Source organism: Calonectris borealis, chromosome 1 (genome assembly GCF_964195595.1).
Source record: "Calonectris borealis chromosome 1, bCalBor7.hap1.2, whole genome shotgun sequence".
Lineage (NCBI taxonomy): Eukaryota > Metazoa > Chordata > Aves > Procellariiformes > Procellariidae > Calonectris > Calonectris borealis.
The window spans coordinates 194,434,361-194,456,476 of record NC_134312.1 but is presented as its reverse complement, the minus strand read 5'-3'; the positions used below and the strand labels follow the sequence as shown (position 1 = coordinate 194,456,476).

Below are 22,116 nucleotides of genomic sequence, written 5' to 3'. Positions count from 1 at the left end.
AGAAAAGTGTGTAAGAAAAACTGATTCATTCTGCCAAATGACTATGCATACTGCCAATGTATACAAAAGTACTTATTTTTGTATCACATTAAGTTCTGTGTTGGATTCAAGAGGAGATATTTGTTAATAGTTAAAAGATTTCTATGCTTTTTGTGTTATTGAACATCAAATTTTAAGTAGGTTTTTTAATTGCAGTAGAACTGAGTACCCTGGACTATGGTCAGAGTCATATTGTTTTAAGCACTGTGTAAGTATAGTAAGAGATCATTTCTTCTGTGCAGAGTTTACAGTTCTAAACCAACAAGATAGAGAGACAAAAAGTAAAAGCTAGAAAACAGAAGCATGGAGAAGTATCAAGAGATTTATAGTATTATGAAAACTCTGAAGTCTTACATCTGTCTCCCAGTAACAAGTATATTTTGCCTTTTATTATTTGACTTGACATTATTAAATAGGCAGCTGACCAATATTAAAAATGCTGTGCTAAGTGTTAAGGTATTAATATTTTATTAATATTATTAGCAAGTACAAATTAATTGCTACAAAATTTCATCCCTGAAATACTGAGCAATTTTCTTGGGTAGCAAACTTTTACAGAGGGATGTCCTCACTTATTGACCATCCCAACCAGTTAAAAGATATTGAGAGATGTACAGTTGCATAGCATTAGTCACCTCAGAGCAAAGACACAGCAATCTTGCATCTGCTTGTCCCACAAGCAGAAACCAGTCATTTTTACCTGAAGAAGATTGCATGTATACCTGTAAATACACCTGTATCTATTAATGGGACTGAGTTCAAATTAACAGTTTATTCTTACCAGAAATGCATCCATTTTCATATTTTTTTATATTTAAATTATTTTAATGAAATCTATGTAAGTTTCAACATTTTTTTTTGTGCTCTCTTTTTGTACCTTCTACTTTGGAAGGTTTGAGAGTCTATACTTAATGGTGCAGAAAATAGGCACTCTTCCTGGCCCAAAGTTTTGGGTGGGGAAGGCAAACAAAATGATTCTCTTGTGCTTTGCCTTCAGCTAAAGCTATGCTAGACTTTCAGAGGTGCTTGATTCATCAGCTTGCTACATTTTTGTTATTTCTTATTTATAATATAATTCTCAGTTGTTTCTGACTGCCTGTATAGGACAAGGAAGCTCTTTTGTATTTAAGGAAATTAACTGTGTTTTGCTAAATTCTAGAGGCAAAGTTGAATTTGAAAGGCAGAGTTTAAATATTGCATGTTAATTAAAGTAGGATGGCTCTGGTTGCCAAAGTTTCTGATCATCATTCTTTGTTTTCTTGGTAGCATTTCTACTTGCAAGAAAAGGCAAGCCTTTCAGTTTTTGCAGAGCATGGTTTCTGCTTGGCAATATAAACATTTTTGTGATAGGTGAGAATGTGATGATTGAAAAGCCAGCTGAGGCCTCAGAGAATCTGGGCTGAGTTACTAGTTATATGGTGTGGGGATCTGTAATCCTTAATGATAAATGCGTAGCAGGAAGAGCTGCTCCTTCTATTCATATTTTCTTTACAGTATTCCTTTCTGCTTTCTCATGTAACAGGAGTACAATCTTTTCTTAAGGTGGGATTGGTTTACCAAGCTTTAGATGTTTTGACATAAGTCTTAAGTTCTGCTAATGTTTTACTTTGTCCGCTGGAGAATATACTAAGTTGTGAAAGACACTAGTTATGATTAGCTCTCTATTTTTTAATAACAAAAATCTGTTATATCAGAAGTAGAAAATAGAATAGAAAGTAGGAGAAATTCAGGAAAGATGTATGTATGCAACTGTGTAAAAGGCATAAAAAGGAAAATAGGGGAGTGCGTATGTAGGCTCCTTAGCACTATTACACATTAGCTAGGAAGAGAAGCTCTTGTTTTGACTGTATTGGAACTTTCTTGTTTCATAGAAAGGTTGAGTTGTTAAAAGTATTCCCTTGAAAAGTCTTGAGCAATTACCCAGCTTATTTGTTAGCTTCTACCTTCATACCCTTCCACTTGGATATAACTTTAGTCTCCTGCAAGATGACAAGAAAGTACCTTACCATAATAGCTTGGGGGGGGAAGAAAAAAAACTATGCAAGTCAGCCAATCATTCTTCTTTCTTTACCTCATATATTGTGCATAACTATTTATGTAGATTACACTGTTGTGTAACAGTACAGGTTGCGAAAACAGATAGTGAAAACTGTGAAAAGGACAGGAGTTGCATATTGTTGGCTAAATGCATCTTACTCTTTTCAGTCTTTTCTTATACAAGAACATTGTAAGATAATTGAGAGGTAGTGTTTAAAACATTAAACCCAATGAAGACAAGATTTTTCAGTTGCTCACTGTGTCAAAGCTACCACTGAACAAAACGCAATATGATTAAATATTTTTTTTAGATTACTAAAATATTCATTAGATTTGCATTATTGAATTTAAGATTAAGGGACTGAAGTGATTTTTTTTTTTTAAGCATAGGTTTTGTCTTGGTAGAGACTGTGAATTTATTTTATTTTATTTTTTCTCAGATTGATCTTGCATTACAATTCTCTTATACTTTTATGACTTTTTTTTCAATATCTGACATTTACCTCTCATATCCAAACAAGAACTGAAGAATACCACAGTCTACAATTTTCATATGTACCCTGGAAGACACTGAAGTAAAGATGCAGATGACAAAAAGGGTGAAAGTTTAAAAAGATGCTTTTTTTTTCGTTTTTAATGATTTTTTTTTTCTTGTATTTCTTCTAATTCGTTCTTATTTATACATAGCCATGAAGTCACTGGGTTCTTAACTGTTTCTGTAATATGGGCAGCAAGATACAGAATATTACATGAAGTAGTCATTAAGGCTACACATCGGTATTCTTCACAAATGTATGTTGTCTTAATAGACGTGTTTTCATTTAGGGATTTGCAAAATGTGTCATCTATGCAAATCTCAAACCTTCTTTAAGATTTTTCGTTTTATTGAGGGGACCTCCATGTATTAAAAATGTTGCACAATGTTCAGCCCAAATGTTAGAGGGTAGATATGAGTGTGGATGAAAAAGGAGAAGACACTAAACTTCTTTGTATAGCTGTTTCTATTGTGAATGCTGCTGTTACACTGTTTCCATAGAGACTTTTTTGGCTCCGACTTCATTATTACTATTTAATGAAATATATAACCATAGCAATGCTGAGATTCATTGTGTTAGGGTGCTACACAAGATACAGTAGCTAGTGGTAAATAACTCACTGAGTTTATATTCCAAGGAGTAAATATAGTGAGAGATTATGACAAAAAGATGAAGTGAAATGCATGACAGGGTATAACGTAATCAAATGTGTGCAATTGCTAGCTTGTCAGTAGTCATGATCAGCTCCGTATGCCTTATGGAGTTACTTGTAAGATATCAAATACACTTTGAGGTGAAAGTTAAATTGGAAGAGTTTGGCTATTACAGCTACTAGATTAGGAATTTTCCCCCGTTATGGGAAGTAACATGAGAGAAAACATAAAACTTCTCTTCAAGGTGTAGAATATGGGGATACTGGTGGAAGATTTTTGTTCAGATAGCTGGATGAAGATAAACTTGATGATGTCCTGACGTCTTTCACAGAACTTTGCATTTCCATTGTAGGATAAGGAAACTGTAGAAGGATTTAAAAAGTTGAAGTGATGAAAAGCCAACAGGTTGATGACATCAGTAGCACGTGGGCTGCATTTGAAAGAACGCTTATAAGAATCAAGAATATTAAGGATAAAGTTATGTCCTTAAGTAACAAGGTCCATAGGTCCCAAGAGTTTAATTTTTTCTGTAAATAAAATAGGAGGATTTGGACCAAGGCACTGCATGAAGCAGATCTGTCAGTCACCTCATCTTGGGGTCATTAATGACATACTACCAGGGATGTACAGAAACAGGCAAACAAACTTGGATCAGTTGGTGTGCGTCAGGTTTAAAACTGTGGAAATGTGAGATAGTTGGAGAAAGACCAAATGAGCTATGAATATTGGGTGCTAATTTGTAAATAAATAAATAAATAAATCAGGTTTATGGATTGTTTGGAACAGAAGTGAATAAAAATTACCAGAAGATCAGGAGTTAGCCCTCCCCTCTGATTAAAAATAATGGAAACGCCTAATCCAGAATGAAGCATGAGAAAATGGGGAAGTGTAATCTGGTAAGAATGAAAAAAGACAGAACTAGAAATTACTACAAGTTAACAGACCTGGAATGTAATTACAGATAAAACTCAGAATCCATTGAGAGCTACAATGGCTGTTGTACAATTAATGATAACTAGAAGAGTCCAGGAAAATACCCTTGTAATAGGCAGGAATGTATGTCTCGGAATTTGTAAGTATAAACTAGGAAAAAGGGTGGCATCAGTAGCTCAGACAAAATTCCTGAAATAACCATTAAAAATGGCAATTGCTCAACATGAATTGACTTAACACTTTCCAACAGTAATGGCGCAGGTGTCAGTAAAGCCTTCAAGGCTAAGCAAGACTTTAATGAACTAACTGAAAATTGTTAGAAAGTTTCACATTAGATATACTAGTAGTCAAAGTGGTCTCATAGCCCGTCTTTTCCAATGTGCATCCTGGATATGACTTTGTGAATCAATTTTTATGTAGTTTTTTTCAGAAGTTTTTTAGTTTTGTCCAAAAAACTTATAAAAAAATTTAGAAATTCCAAGGGAAAAAAATTAGGTATTTGGTCAAAAGGAGGATAAATCAGAGATAAAATCCTGGATACTTCTTATCTCACCTCACTGCAAAGCTGAGCTCCAGATCTTTGACTTCCTCCTAAGTCTTTAGACAGAGTCCCCTTTTCCATGTTAATAGCTTATCCACCTAGACCAGTTGCTGTAGCAGTTCACCATATTTGAGTCCATTCTCCAGACTGACAAAAGTTTTTCTTAGCATAAAACTCAGCAGCCAAGCAAGATGAAAAAGCTGGCTTCCTAATGCAGATTCTGTTGGTTTGGTGATTCAGCTCAAAAAGTGAGGCCTGATCCTTGTTTCCATTAAATAAAGTACATGTGACTCAAGGAAGCTGAGAGAATAGCCTTGCAAGAGATCCTTGTGCTGCCTGTTGTCCTCTTGTACTGCATCTTGTTTTCCAGTTCCCCAGATCTTTATTCTAGACAGTTAAGTTCTAAACTTTGTTTCGTCTGAAAGCCTTTTTTCTTGGAAGCACCAGAAGAACTTAACCTAATTCTTGCAAAATAAATTTAAATGGGAAAAAAAAGAGCCACAAAAAACTACTTCAAATCTGAAATAATAGGAAATGGACAGATAGAGAACTGCAGAAGGTCTTTGTGCAGAGGGATAAATTTCGGAAAGAGGAATGGAAAATAACAACTCTTGTGACTGTGGAAGAAGACAGAAGAGAAGCTTAAGGTCAAACCAAATCATTATAGACTGTGGTCATAGAGGAAATCTGTGCACCAGTTGCAAACTAGAAAAAATCATATTTGTTTTTTTCTGCTAGAGATGTTTAGCTCTGTTAGCACAACAGTGAAAGAAGAGTGCATTTCAGCACCTGTTCTCCTGTATTAGCAGTGGGAGTTCTGATTATAATTACAAGGAACTTAAAGGCTTTCATATTTCCTAGAAGGCAATAGGGAAGGTTATTTGGTACTTGAATGTACTGTTCTAATTTTCTCTGTTGTATGTTGAATAATTAATAAAAACCAAATCCTAGCAGCCAGTCATAACAGCATTGTAATACTGACCTGTAAAACAATTAATGCTACAATATTCAAAATGAAGTTGTTCACTAAAGGGAATCAGGTACTGAAGTAATAAATGATTGATTTATTTTCTTAATTACAGTCTCCCTTTATTTTTTGGCTTCCATAGCTGTACGTGGATATTATTTCATTGTATAGTTTGTATGACTAAACTTCATTAACGTTGCCTCTTTCTGATACAGAGCTATGATAAATGTTTTCTTGGCTCTTCGGAGACTGCCGATGCTAATAGAGTGTTCTGTGGCCAGCTTGGAGCAGTATATGTATTCACTGAAGCACTCAACCCAGCACAGATTTTTGCAATACATCAGTTAGGACCTGGATATAAGGTAATAATGGATCTTAGAAAATGTAAAACTGGAACAAGAAAATAATTGATAGATATAGTTGGAAGATATGTATACATGTAGATATTCCTCTTAGGATCATGTAGAGCTATGTGATTTGTTTTCAGCAGCAGAAGAATATTTCTTCAAGTATCCTAACTAACCTTAATTTCCACCAGCTTTTTGAAAGATGCAAATTATTTCTTTAAAGCATAGCTGAAACATGTTTGTATTTGAAATTTATGACTTTGGGTCATAATCAGATTAGAGCAATTTTGTATTTGGTGTACTGAATACCAGGGGAATAACTTTTTTCCTCTACTGTTTGTGTTTAAAACCTGAGTTAAGGCAGATTATCATTCAACAAGGTGTATTAAACCAATTCTGTTCAAATGCATGGTTTCAAACAGTTCTGCTGAAGTAAAAGTTGAGCTTTTTACTCATGCTTTGCCAGTGACATTTAGGGGACAGTTTGGACAAATTAATGGTGCATGCATAAACTTGGATAACTAGTCTGAACAATCACTTATGTCTTGGAATGGCTGTATATAGTATTATTTCATCAAGAAAAACAATGCAGATACTTTGCAGAAGTCTGTAGAAACTGCCTAGTGGAGAAGGCTTGAAAATTAATTGAACCCCAGCTAAACACTATTGAATTTCTACCAAATCTTCTTTTTCTGATTTGTGAAATTTGCAGTATCATCTGAAATAGACTTTCAGTTTTTTAGTATATCATCATACACTCTGAAAATAAAAACTTTAAAAAATAACAAGTAAAAAATCAACATTTAGATTCTAATAATATTAATTTGGTGTGCTGAAAATGATTGCTCTAAATCATTTGATGACAGCTAACACTTGAATGACAATGACAGTTAAAAATATCTTTTACAGTAAGTATGTAGTGTGAATAGCCAAATCTATGTCAAGGTTAGTTGGAGAAGAGGAAGTCTATTGCATACGGTTGATGGTTAAAACCTGCCTTGAAACTAAAAGTGTTCAGTCAGTCAAGAGAAGTGTATCACCTCTGCAAACAAGGAGTACTTTATTCCAAACTTAATACTGTATTTTGTTTGAACAAATATGTCTGCAAATGTTTTTTTGGTCATACAAAAGAAAGTAATGTAACCTTATACTACTTAATCATAAATGTAGTAAATCTTTATGAATTTATTAAGTTCCTGGATTTGCAGCAGCATACTGAAGTGATATCAAATAGGAATAATGCTTGTGTTTGTTTCAAGAAGTGAAAATTATTATGTAATATTTTGTGAGTGTTGAAGGGGTCCATAAGGCATACACGCTTTCACGCTAAATGACGTTTCCAGTAGTTACTGCACTAACCTTATTACAGTGTTGTCAAATTACCTTGCTTGATTCATAGGCTTCCCTTAAACTACATTTCTTCACACCTGTAGCTTCTTACTAATTTTTGTAAAGTGTCAGTTAGATGATATTTAATACTTTGGGATATTCTTCTTTGGTATATCGTGTTTTTAGGTTTAGGTCATGTTCCCAGCACAGTTAATGACTCCTTCCTCTCTAAAGTAGTTTCCTTCCTGGTCTAAGAAGCTGAAAGTATATTTTACTAATAGCAGTTAAAAAGAGCAGGTTCCTAGAGCAGGACCCTAGAAATAACACAATTTCTTTCTTTAACTTCCTTATTTCCAAAAAAATAAGACAAAACAGAACCCTTTTTTCTCAGTTTCTTCCAATCCAAGATCCATCCACAACCAAAAAAAGGAGCCATGTCCTGTAATTTAGAGTTCTCAGGGCACTGGTTGTGGCTTTCACTCAAAGCTTGCCTCTTTCATGTCTCAGTTAAGTTTATTTCTGTAAATTCTTTCAGATTCTGTGCAGATGCAAAGGTCCATCAGTTCAGAACATTTCAGTATCGTATTTCATAGTCCAAGGGAGTCTAAATTGACACGTAGCTCGAATTGCTGGACGTTAGAGATCACGTTCTTGCTCTTACCTAACTTGCTATATCCCAGCTGAAACCAGGACACATTCACCCCATTTTGCTACTGTAGGCTCAGCAATCATACATAAAATACTATCTTGTTCTATGTAATTGGCTTAAGCAAATTTGAATTTTCAAGAGTATTTTGTGTGTGTTTGTATGTGCGTGCATGAATGCATTTTTACTCCAACCTTCGTACATGACAAAAAGATTGATACTGCAACATTGATCAAGGGCAAACTCAGATGCAGCAACATACGCAACAATCTGATAACTTGTTTTGAAATGCGTATGGGAGGGTTAAGAGGAGTGGTGCAGACTTGACAGGGCTATTAGGACAGGGCTTTGTTGAAATATCCCTTTATAAACAGCACCAAACGCTGCTATCAGATGCATCTCTTCCTCCCACATTATCTTCCTGGCCACCTAGAACCGGTTGCCCAGGACCGTGTCTTTGAATACCTCTGAATATGGAGACTCTACCACCTTGCTGGGCACCCTCACAGTGAAAAAGTGCTTCCCGATGTTCAGAGGGAACCTCCTGTGTTTCAGTTTGTACCCATTGCCTCTGATCCTGTCACTGGGCGTCACTGAGAAGAGCCTGACGCCATCTTCTTTGCACCTTCCCTTCGGATATTTATACACATTGATGACATCCCCCCTGAGGCTTCTTTTCTGTAGGCTGAACAGTCCCAGCTCTCTCAGCCTTTCCTTGTAGGAGAGACGCTCCAGTCACTTCGTGATTTTAGTGGCCCTTCATTGGACTTTCTCCAGTCAGTGCATGGCGCTCTGGTACTGGGGAGCCCAGAACTCCAGGTGTGGCCTCACCAGTGCTGAGTAGAGGGGAAGGATCACTCCCTCCACCTGCTGGCACCACTTCTCCTCATGCAGCTAAAGATAACATTATCCTTCTTTGCCAAATGCCAAATTAAACCACTGACTTCCCGTTCACTTAGTTTTGCCCTTCCTACTTGCATTCTCTGTTATGGTACCTGCATCTCATACATTTTCAGCATGGCATTGCTGCCTCCCTTCTGCTTGACATCACCAAGCATGGGACAGGGCTGACTGACAGATCTACTTCCAAAGGTTCTCCAGCAGCTGCAGTCAGGTGCCTAGTCTACTCAGTCTACATCAATCTTACGACATACAAATGGATGCTTGTCACAAGACCTTATATTGCCATGTGTCAGTCACTTGAGCAGATGCGCTTTCCGATCATTTGGCTATAGGCAAGAGAGTTTTGTCAGGGTTTCCAGCAGCCTTGAGAGCTTTGCAAAAGCTGGATGGGTTTTATGGGTTTACGTAGTCAGTAGGAACCTGTAATTTGTTCGGAAAGAGCAGCTGATAGCCTATAAGTTGCCTATTTTAATTCTTCTAACGCGGATAACCAAAACCCTACTGATAGTACTTTCAATAGTTTCATGATGTAGGATTTCTTACTGTGTGGGGGAGGGAGGGAAAGATTTGGTAGGACCAAAGGGGTAAAGAGAATTGTGATTGCTATATGCAGTGAAAACAAGCGAAATTATTCATAATTAACCTCAGCAATAAATTATTTTAAACGGAGTAAAGATTTTAGAAATATAACAGATTATATATATATTGCATTAATTAAATGGTGGTCATTTCTAACAAATTTGCATTACTTGTGTCAGTACAGCACTGTGTGTTACTATTAGTTGTCTTTTTGCCACTGTCAAATGATTGTTACATGCAAAAGTAGCTATGTGCCAAGTAAATCTGACAATGCTTTGCAGAAAGGCAGAAATCTATCTTCTTGTGCTTGATTGATTTGTCAGTGTTGCCAGAAAACCTAGTTTTTAGATCAGATATGAATCATGGTATGTTTAAGAATAATAGAAATTTTCAGTCTTCCTTTGCAAAAGCTTTGAGTTTGAGAATCATTAATTTGAAATATGGCATTTATAATTCTATTTGGATTTTTTTTTTTTAGTGTAAGTAGCTTGTTTATGTATACTCCTGACAGTTAATGAAGCATAGGTTTTAATGCTGTTTAAAAATAACTATTCCTTTAATCAAAATGGTATAGGATTTGATATTCTAATTTCAGTGAGTTTATATAAACTAAAATACAAGGCATTTAATTTGTTCTTTATTTTTAATGCATTGTATGCTCAATTTTTTATTTTAACATATTTATAGCTGTTTAATGTGACACATTTCTTCCAGAGAGTTACTTCTGAAACTTGTTAACACTGATGCTGAAAGGAGAGAGAACTAATACTACATAAAATACCAAATATTATGTTAACGTTTTGATGTGGAGTAGAGTAAATAAAAAAATTGTCTCATTGTTCTGTAGCATTAAACTACTGGAAAATTAAAACAAAGTTTAGCAGTTTCTGTATTCCCTTTCAAGTCCAATGTATCTTCTGCACATTTTGTGCCAAGGATTTTGTCTAAAATATTTACTTTATGAAACTTGTGTTTTCTTTTTTTTCAGAGCACATTCAAATTTAAATCTGAGAGTGACATTCATCTGGCTGAGCACCATAAACAAGTGCTATATGATGGGAAACTTGCAAGTAGCATTGCTTTTACTTATAATGCAAAGGCTACTGATGCTCAGCTATGCCTTGAATCCTCACCAAAGGAAAATCCTTCCATTTTTGTACACTCCCCACATGCTCTTATGCTTCAGGTTTGTGCTACTAAACTGATGTTCTGTGATTACTGTTAGCTCAAGATCATTTGGATAATAAAAGGATTTGTGTGCTAGTGTACAAAGAGATTGTTATTTTGTATTATTTCAGCTCTTACTATACCTGTCACTTGAACTGTTCTTCTAGAGAAAAAATTATTTCTTCATTAAGAAATATATACTTCATACCATAAGGCACAGTTTGCCACGATACTGAAGTTCTTCTGTTTAATGTTTGCCTTTAAGTATAGTGATTATAATTGAAACATAAGTAATGAAACTAAGTTAAAACAAGTCTGATTTAGTTTGCACTCAATTCAGTGTTAAAGTGTTCCCAAGTTATGTTTGTAACTGTCCTTTAAAATTGAGATTAACTGAGGTTTTTCCTTTTATTTATTTATTTTATTCATTTAGGATGTGAAAGCTATCGTAACCCACTCCATTCATAGCGCAATTCATTCCATTGGAGGGATTCAAGTTCTTTTTCCTCTCTTTGCCCAGTTAGACAATCGACAGCTGCACGACAGTCAGGTGGAAACAACAGTTTGGTAAGCTTCTTTCAAGCAAGATAAAAACTAAATTAAGCTAAGAATGTTTCCGTTTTTGTTGTGAGAATGTTTGATTTGTTTTCTTTTGTAAATGCTGTGACTTACATTTTAGCCTTGTTTCTTTGAAAATAATATTACTGTTTTAAAAGTAGTTTACTGTAGAGATGTATAAATTGTATTAATCTGATGAGATTCCAGATAGAACTGGCATAAAATTGATTGGATTAAATAATGAATTCAAATCACTCTAGAGTTTTTAAGGGTAGTTTTGTGACAGCTCTTGCAACTTCTAAAAGAAACTTTTACTTGACAGTGCAACGCTGTTTACTTTCCCAAAGTCTGTGTCATTTGAATTCATATTTAATAACATTCAAAATTAACGAGAGATATCTCCTTCCATATTAATTCATGGTCAGAAAGTCATAGAGCTATTATCAGTTATTTTGTGGCCATGTTACAATTGCAACAGTGACTGGGGACACACCAAGAAAGTTTTAAACAGGGGCACGTGAAGTCTCAGTTCTGATAGGGTGGCAGTAACCCGTAGGTTGAAAAGCCTGCGCAGAAGTTAGATGAATGCTGCCGTGTGTAGCCTGCAAAAGGGCTGCTTAGGAGGCTGTCAGTACCTACGCTGACTTGTTCAAAGCTAGCTCAGTTGTAGTTATTTTTGCAAAGATCTCTTGCCACCTGCTTGTCAGGGCAGGCTCCTATTCTAGTGGTAACACAAGATGTCTAAACTTGTCAGAGCAAAGTATGTGGCCTAAAACTTTGGAGGTAACAAAACTGAAAAGGTAATGCTGAAGAACTGGTACGGTGTTTCCCTGTAGGATGGTATGTAACCAAAACCTGCTAGAAAACAGTGTTTAGGGGCAACATAAGCTGACTCTTGTATTTGAATAAATTTTCAAAATAGGTGCGTAATTCAGAATACTTGGCTTATTTTCCTGCTTAGAATATTCTGCTATTAATTATTCTGGATATTTCCTATTGCATTAGGTAGTTCAGTAATAAATTAGTTAACTGAAAAATAATTAACTAATACGAAAATTGCTGACAATTTTGAAAAATTTAACTGAAAATGATACATTGGTATAATTTCTCATGAGAGAGCACTTGTCTCAATCTACTTTAAAAAACTCATCAATTTGGTGATTTGATGAAGTTTTGTCAGTCATCCGTTTTTCCCTTTGGTAACTCAAATGTATGTAGCCAAGGTGGCTGCTGGTTTTTATGTGTTTCTGTAGTGTGAAAAGTTAATGTGTTTCATGAGAATATTTTAGTACAATGTTAGAAGTAATACCACAGTCATAAAAATAACAAATTCTACTTCCAAGCAGTATAGTGATGCAAATTATTTCATTCAATGTTAAAGACAGAAAAGCTGGTTGTGTATTGGGTCACATGGGATATTTACTCTTTTGTAGTCTGCTTTCCAGTATGAACTTTGCATTGAAGTATTGTAAAGTAAGGGGAATAGAAAAAACAACGCTCGGTTTGAAATAAATTTGGAAAAAAAATCCCTGTATATTTTTATTTACTGGCACAGCAGTCAGCAAAAATACTTTAAGGAAGATTATGTGTGTTTGTGCCCATATATATGAATAAAATATATATTAAATTCATTAATGAGCTGAGTCTGTAATAAATGTATTAAAAGTAATGTAATAAAAGTAAAAAAGCAGTAACTAAGTCTGTTTAAAAATGGAGAGTTAATATAATGTAAGTTTTATAAGTCGAGATAAAGACTAATTCTCCCAACTGTGTGGTCTTTCCAGTGAGTGAGAACATTCATAAAGTTCAATTTAAAATGTACAGAACATTTCTGGAATTAGTTGAACTGTAAGTAGAAAAAAAAAAGTTGTTCTTGAATAAATCAATGCATTTCTTCTATAATTAGATTATATTCTAAAAAGAGATCTGTAATTCATTATGCTATATGATAGTACAAATGCATAATACAAAAAGATGTGATCCTAACTCAAGAACACATTCAAAAGATTTTTAAGCAAATGGCTGCTTAGTGAGATGTAGCTTAAATGTTGAATTACCATGGTTTTGGTGTATGTGCATTATTCTTATATTTAATTTAATAGGGTGTAGATATTGAGAAAAATAATAGTTTAAGTGAACAAGGAAGTAGGCAAATAAAGGAATAAAAGATTTCTAGGGACAAAGAAAGGAGATAATGAGGAAAGGGGGCTAAACATGAAAAACAGGGCTATGTTTAAGATTCATGTGTGGAGTGGAATAAGGGAAGAAGTATACTTACTGAGTCCTTTCCTTCTTTCCCCTTGTTTTTTAGACTATCCTCTCTTTTTTTGTTCCTTTCCAAAATGCGGTTGTTGAACTGTATCTGATACTTGTTTATACCCTTCTTACTTATGAAAACATATCTACGATGGCAACAGAGGGCTGCACCGCTTCTTTCTGAAAAGTAGTTGGCGTTCAGCCATTACACTCTCTGTATTTTTATAAGCAGATAATCTTTATGCCGCTTTGTCAGAAAAAAAAAAGGTCCAGATGATGCTTGATGACAGCAGACCGTTATGTTTGTAAAGGCCTACTATGGCTGTAGAATTATTTCTTTCTGGTGGCCAACAGGGGGGAGTCAGAGGTTGTCCCTTGAATAGCTGTGCTGCCTTTTGTCTTAATGTGTTCCTGGGAGGTGGGAAGTATAAATAGCTTGATACCCCAGTGTAAGTGTCCTAGGTTTCCAGACTACTTTTCTGAATCCTTCTCACCTCCATCTCTCCTGCACATATCAAAATCTGTTTAATAAGTTCAAGGTTCTCAATTATTTGTTTAATTATTTTTTGAACATTAGAAGGGGTTTGTTAACAAGACTATGAGGGAACACCTTGCTTTTTAATCGTCTTGATCCACTTACAATTTTAATCTTTTCTAAATTAATAGATTTATTGTAAATAAAATTTTAAATTATAAAACAGGGCAATATGGATATAGCAACTTCGTTGTTTAATGGTATTCTTTGTAAATGTTCTTTATTCCTGTAATATGTATATCCCTGTGTGCCTTATCTACATCTTCCATGAGACCAAGTATTGAAATAACCTACAGTTCTGCTTTTGAAGCACTGTATAGATTCTTATGCTCTGATACACTGAAATTAAAAGAATGGAAACTGAGTTCATATTTTAAGTATGTTTTCTTAGATTAAGTGATGCACCTGCTATTCAGGAGAGTGGTCCCTCAACTAGAATATCAAGACTGCTACTATTCATCCTGCTTTTCAGTATGTGGTTAGAATAGAAAATTTAGCAGTTTAGGTCAATAAGGTGCTTATGTAATAAAAAGAAATATAGAGTGCTTTTTTCTGTTATGATACTGTTGTTGTTACCTATGATTATACTATATGCGTAATATAATAGGAAGGACCTGCTTTGTTCACTTGTGGTCTCTCATGTATGGTTTTGAATTCATTTGGGTTTGCTGAGCACTGACATACAGACTGATTGTGACAAGGTATTGGGTGTGCAGTCTTTGGCACTGACCCAATTCCATCACAGAATAAATAACAAGTGTTAATTCAGATGAGATAGTTGCCTTGGACTGCACCGTATTGGGAAAATATTTGAAAGTAGAAGGAGCTGTAGCTGTTTGCTTAAATAGATGAAGTTATTCCAAGAATTCTTTTATATACTTATTCTAGAAGTTACTAACTGGATTTGCTAGATTGCATACACTACACAAAAAAAATTAAAAATACTTTTACTGTTTATCATACTAAATAAATACAATACCTAGGTCCACCTTAACTTTCTTAAAGGTGATATATACATCCACCTAAAATTTGTAGCAAAGTAAACGTAGGCATCCTTTCAGTCAGTTTTATTACTGACATTGTTTTCACCCTTTAATATAGGTGGCCCTATTACAGAGTTTGTTGCCCACCCATTGTGAGTAAGTCAGTGAAATGGAAACAGTAATATTTCAACTCCTGTTCTTCATCTTTTCCTGTAAATGTTTTGTGTGTTTTGATCAATTAATATTTTGTACTCATTCTTTTTAGTATTTTTTATATTCAGATGATGACTTTTTCTGTTCCTGTCTGTAACTAGCAGTGTTGCTGCATCTACTTTTTGATAGATGAATAGTTTGATAGGAAATAGGCAGTTTTCCTATCAGTTTCCACACATAGGAAATAGCACAGCTTGATAGGAAATACAATTTGATGTCTTGATTTTTTTGTTAGCTTAATATGAAAAATCTGTGAGTTTCCAGTAATTCTTAATAATGTTATTAGTTTAATTGAATTTATCTTTAAGATCATGGTAGCAAATAAGATGAATGCCAAGTAGTATCCTACCTACCTAAAGTGAACTCTTCTTCTGTCTTCCAAGAATTTTCTTGTTTGCCACAGCTGGCCCAGGTATTTAAACTTGAGAGTGGGTACAAAAGTCATCCTTTCCAAGGTCGTTGCATTTACCTTTGTGCCTCTGATGGAGAGCCACGGTCCCAGTGCACCCCTGCCTCCATTCTACAATTTAGAGTTTGCAGAGTCGGGTGCTGATAACCCTCTCCTCATGCATTTCGAAGGGAAGAAGGCTGAATATCGCACCTGAAATTTCAAGTCTCTAGTATAACCTCGCTGTGCTCAGATGAAATCAGTTGTACTGGAATCTTCCCAGACTGTGACAGTAGGAATGTGACTTGCCAAATCAGACTGCCTGGACGATAGTTTATAGTGAAAATACAGTCACTGTATCATGTGGTAGAAATCCTTTGTAAACTCTCAAACTGCGGTACCTCCACATACTCCAGAAGATCCAGGAACTATCAAGGGTGGGTAATTTATGACTGGAGTCTGTGTCCCAAAATGTTATGCCTGTAAGCAGAGGTGTGTAATGACTTGCCTCTCTAGTTTTCCCACGCAATGCCTATTCATCTGACTCATGTTTAGTGGCATCAGTTTGGATGAAACACGTTTAGTAGTCTTCTTTTATTGTCCTCATCATATGTTATAAGAAAAAGAAGTGGAAAAGTGAAAAGAAAGAACTAGTTTCCTCTTTCTCTCCAACAAGCTTACAGAAAGAAAAAAGGTAGTTAAACTGGAAGCTAAGGAACCACTTTAGAGAGCTGCTGTAGCTGTAGCTCACGGGAACTTCCTCTCCATCCCCACCATCTGTCCGTGTCTCTTCTGCTCTGAGTTTATCTTACGACCAGCCTGGTTAGGGGAACCCTTTCTGGCTTTGCGGCACACAGGCTTTAGTGGCCATGACTGCATAAATATGAATGAATGAATATGAGTCATTAGCAATGTAGCAGCAGAGCGACTGACTGCATTAAAACATGCACAAGTGTTTGATTTCATGCTTTAGCAGTGAATATACCTTGATGAAAATCCCTTTTTGTATTCCCAACCTGTACTATAAGTGCAGTCAAAACAGTTTCTGAAACCCATGCTTACCCTCTGTGCTTTGATTTTCTTCCTGAAGGAATGAAGTAAGGAAGTGGAGATCACCTCGCATCTTCTGTGCATCAAAATATATTGCTAATATATTGCTTATGCTTCTCCCTGAGGATTTCTAAGGCCATACTATGAAACATTTAGTAACAAATTACTTGATGAATCAGCCAAACTCATTTAAAACTGTTTGCTAACAATGAGATGTAATGGGCAGCCAGCAGACAAAGAGTAATAATAATGATAATTTATCTCAATACAGCCAGTATTGCATTTTGAATTGAAGTTAAGGGGCAAGTACCTTTTGTTTAAAAAGAAAACATTAATTGTTGCTGTATGATTTTCCTTAATACCACTTTATCTGTTTATTCTAAGATTAGTTTTCAAAAGTTATCATATTAACAGCCTGTGATGGAGTTGATCATACGATCCATTTGTCTTACTTTGGAGAAGCTGGAAATACAAATGGAATTAGTTTATAAAGGATCCTTCCCAAAGATAGTCAGACAGAACAAATATCCGCATCACTCTCTTTTAAGTAGCCTCTTCAAGTTAAATAATCTGTTATTAATCAACATGCTTAGATCTTTATAGCTACATGCCTACTTTAATTAAAGGTGCCTTTTGTAAAGCACAATCCAGATAACTTCGTAATACATGATCCAAGACGAAACTTAAAGTAATTAAGGTAAATTTTTCAGAGAAAATTATCATGAGAAAGAGTAGACTGGAGAAATTGATCTATGTAGTGATTTTAAAAAAAAAAAAAACCAACAGCAAAAAAAAAACTAGACAAATTTCACTTTCATCCTAGTGGTGCAAATTCCTGACTTCTGGGGTTTTCTTTATTCCTCCAAAGCCTTTGTCATCTGAGTTTATTTGAATGTATGACTGATGTTCCTAATAGGATGCTTCATTTGTAAGTGAAGTCATAGAAACTCATTTCATAAGAATAGTTTATCTAAATTGTCCTGTATTTTAGCTCCACAAAACAGTAATAATTGTTTGCTTAGTGGGAAATACCAGTCAATTTAGAATTTGACAAAGGCGGCTCTTTCTTGTTCAATGATTGTCATAGCATAAAGACTTCGTAACCCTGGGATTTCCACTCTGAGCTTCTTTTACGTGTAATATGAAAAGGTTCTTTAAATTCCCTTAGATATAAATGGGCAGTGAAAATGAAATATTTATTTATGTGTGTAATTATTCTTAATTTTAGTGAAGAAGGAGGTGTCATATTTTGGAATTTTGAAGACTGTTATCTACAGAAGCCGTTGTTTTTGTGAATATCTGTAGTATATTTTTTATTTAAGGAGTAACATTGCATGACTGTTGACTGAAGATTGTGATGCTGAAACATTATAATGTTGAAACATAATGATGAACTATTGAAACATAACAGTTATTCATATTATATCTATATATTTAGATGAGTGAAATAAGCTAGGTGGTATTTGTAATTTCACAGTGCACGTCATAAAGATAACTGTCTGAATTATAAAGGTAGGGACTTCACAGATATAATAAATATGCATAGACATGAAAACATCCTTAAGAACATCTTCCAGTCAGACAGTGTATGCTGTGAACACCAATCCTGTTTTATTTATCAAAAAAAAAAATTTTTTTTGAAGTCTTCACAAGGGACATGTATGTTTGAGGGGAAAATCAGGCAAAGCTGTAACAATGTAGTTAGTCTTCATTTTTTTACGTAACAGTATTCCAGAGACTTACTGCCTCTACAATATGCTAATTATAGAATAAGCAGTATCATAACCATTGGAAATACAGCATCTTCATGTTTTAGTCTGCAGCCTTTTTTTTCTGCTTCTTAATAACGGAAAACTGCTGGAAAAATTTTGTCCTGAAATTAATCATATTTTCAGTAGAAATCATAATTCTGTCTGATTTAGTGTTGGTTGACATATATACTTTTATTGTGTATCGGTATCTTAGCTGCACTGCAGAAAAACTGGTCTGTTCTAGGCAGGGCGTGATATAGAGGAGATGTAGGAATGGGCTGAAGTATCCTTAATATTTGCCTTTGTATCTAGGGGAGTTGAAAATAGGCAAGAATGGAGAGAAATTTTGTATGGCAGTGCACAGAATTTTGCAAGTTTAATGTGAGCCCTGCAGCAATCCGATGCATTTTAGTTACTGGTAAGTTTGTTAAATTCTGTTTGAAAAATTGTTCATCTTGGAAGACAGTCGTCTAATCAATATTATTTCCCCTGTGTCAACAGCAACCTTTTTAAAAGCATAATTTTGGCAACCTGGTTCTGCTGATAAAAATTTTTATATTTAAAATCTTCAGGTTTAATTTATTTTCAGCTGCCAAGATGACTACATAAATTGACTATCCTTAGAAATATGTTAAAAGTTCTGGATACAATCCTCTAAATTGGGCAGTCAGTTCTCTAGAAGACTAAATTCTTAGAATGCAGTATTGAGGAGAAAAGATCCATTATGTCAGTATGGATTTTTTTTTTGTTTTTAATATATATATACACACATACACACACACACACAAATGTTTGCTTGAGGTCAGTCTGAATATGTGGGGAAAGAGAAGTTTTGAAGAGGTTAGGAAAGCTTATCTGAGAATTGTTAACTGTTGGGTTTTTCAGGCAGATTGAATGTTCTCTAGCATAAAGTATGTGAGAGAGAGAGCATAACATGTAAAAACAGTGTTTTGTGCAACAGCTGTTATTTAGTGCAGTTTCATTCCCTCCTCCTTCCTCCAAAAAAGAAGTTTCACCTGAAACAAGTGTAAGCAAGATTTCTGGAAAAAAAATCAGACTAAGCATGTAATCTGTTTTCTGCCTGTCTCTGATCATCATCTTCAGGTAGTAATAGCTTCAGTACTGTATGTGCAGTGAGAATTTAAACACAGTTCCATTTTGATTTTACAGTTCTTCTATCAGTTAAAATATTACAAATCTTTTAATTACTTCATTTCCTGCATAATGATGTGGACAAACTGCTCGTTACATTTAATTATGGTGCTAATTTTCATCAATACAGTATTCACCTCAAACTTCATTGTGCCTCTGTGTGACTGCCAGGTGGTTCTTAACTGCTGCTTTTTCTGGTACTTGGAATTTTTTATGTGCTTGAAGGTGTAAAGTGTAGCGATGCATTCACATGTGCTATCCCAGGCTTTGAATTACTATATACTACAGTCAACTCTGTTATTTATGGTGGCAATCTTGGATAATGCAGAAGGATTAGAAGCTAGAGGTACTGCTTGCAGACCTGAGCTGACTTTGCAGAGCTGGCTTGTGGTGTCCTTATGTGTCTGGTTCGATAAATGTTAAAAGCCATTTTGGACTTAGGAAAAGGCATAGCTCATTCACAAAAGTAGTGGCTGAATTAATACGTTTTCCTAGAACTGGAAACATTGTCATCACTTTGCAGTGACAGCTAAGGTAGCTCTTTGCAGAGCTAATACGGGTAGGCAGGATTGATCAGTTCAGCCATACCCCGCACAAAGATGGTTAATATCTAAAAAGTGATATTTGGGCTTTATCTGCATCTGAATTAATAAACTTTGTTGATTGAGCCTTTCTTGCATAGAACCAGCTTGTATGTTTCTGTGTCTGTGGCATGGTTAAATATATTAACTGGCCACTGATTATTTCTGAGTTGACTGGTGTGTTTTATGTATACTTAAAAAGAAGAAAAGAGAGAAAATCTTTATTGTTAGGGTGTCAGTGTGTCTTATAACTTGTATTTGGAGTCCTATCAGAATTTCTAACAATTGCATAGAGATAGTATTAATATGAGATAAGAATAACTCCAGCCCATGACTTTACATCTAAATTCATAGAATGGACAAATAAACTGCAGTACAAAGAAAAGGGCTTTTGATAAATCACTTACAGAAGTGGAAGTAGAACCTTTTAAGCTTAAGTCTGGTGCCATGTTCATGGTACAACAGTCTTTTAAATCCACTTTAAGAATATTTTTTTATTTTTCAAGATAATATTAATAGTATTTATTATTGTAATTTAGGTCCTAATCTTGCAAAGATGTATGTTGTTTCTTAACTTTATGCATAATGGGTTGTCCTCCTAAGTCATAAGGTTACTCATAAAGGATGATAGTAAGCACCACCTGTATGGAATTTTCTTTGACCTATTCAATTTTTATTAAAAAAAGTTTCTAAATATAAATCTTCAAGCCTTTACATGAGCTTCTTATGGATTGTCATGTAGTAAAAATAGTGAGTATCTTATTTTAGATGACAAATACAATAGAAACTTTCAGTCGAGGTAAGAAAAAATTGATGCATATAACCTGGTTTGAAATTGATGTGACAGCTTGACAGGCTGTTTTGATAAAGGCTTTGGAGTGCTGTAAATGGATATTATCTGTGTTCTTTTACTGCTGACACTCTGTGGAGCATTCTGTATGTGATTTTAGGCTGATTATTGTGACCATTCAACAATGAAGCAAGACAAGGCACTATTTCATGTTCACAGCATGTACTTTGCCTACACTGTTTACTTTTCGCATGGCAGCCTTGCTCGCCAAATAGAATAAATCTTGTTTTCCTCAGCACATAGATTATTTTTTGGTGCTGGCATGGATTAACTCAACATTTATTTCAAAGTAAAAGATTGTATTTGGAGAGCAACTGGACCTTTAGCTGACTGCATACTGTAAGTAAAGTTGAAATTTATAAAATGCAGGTTGATCATTTCCTTTAATTCATTTTTCATAGCAGCAAGAGCCACACTTTTCACCTTTGCCTGTGCCCACCACCTGTGTGAAAACCTTCATGGTTGCAGATATTTGTCAGTACAGCTAGGAATTGTTATACCTATTTTATTTTTAGAAAAAGAATAATGACTTTATATGCAGTACAATGCATTCCGTCATCTACCTTTTTGATACATTTGAGAAATCATTTTAAGAATTTCCTTTCTGTCATAATTTTTTTTTCTTTCTCCCTTTCCTCTGGATTTTTCAGCAACAGATGAGTGTATTTTTGTTTCCCTCTCACCACCCAGGAGTCAATTGTGATTTTTCTCCCACGGTGCATTGATCTGTCATGTTTCCGCTGTTGGTTTTCATAACATAGTTTCACTTTCTTGCTGAGCCTGTCCCCTGAAGTTTTTCATATCTCTTCTGTTTTTAAACAGTAACCTTTTCTGAACACTTTTTTTCCTCTCCCTGTGCTTTCTGAACACCTCACTTACAGATACTGCTGGGCTGGGCTGCTGGGTGATTTGCTTGTGGCCTCTGGAGTCTCTCTGTGCTTTCCTAACTGGATGAAAGTGATTCTCAGCCTTTATTTTGTCAGGCCTAGATATTATTCTCATGTTTGGTCTGGAGAAAGTATGAAGGAAGCTCTTCACCCAGATGTTGTTCCACTATGGTTTGTGGTGGGCATCGTTGCCCGCATGCATGTTCAGCCATTTTATGCCTCGTTTCTGTGGTAG

General features: G+C 35.1%; 1 protein-coding gene across 1 annotated transcript in view; it reads left to right on the top strand.

Annotated features, from left to right (window-relative positions):
- NBEA (neurobeachin) overlaps positions 1–22,116 on the top strand; it is a 426,845-nt gene that overhangs the window by 30,449 nt on the left and 374,280 nt on the right. Inside the window, exons 6-8 of the mRNA XM_075139786.1 lie at positions 5,922–6,068; positions 10,499–10,696; positions 11,111–11,244. Of these exons, the coding sequence (XP_074995887.1) occupies positions 5,922–6,068; positions 10,499–10,696; positions 11,111–11,244 (479 nt within the window). The remainder of the gene's footprint in view (positions 1–5,921; positions 6,069–10,498; positions 10,697–11,110; positions 11,245–22,116) is intronic.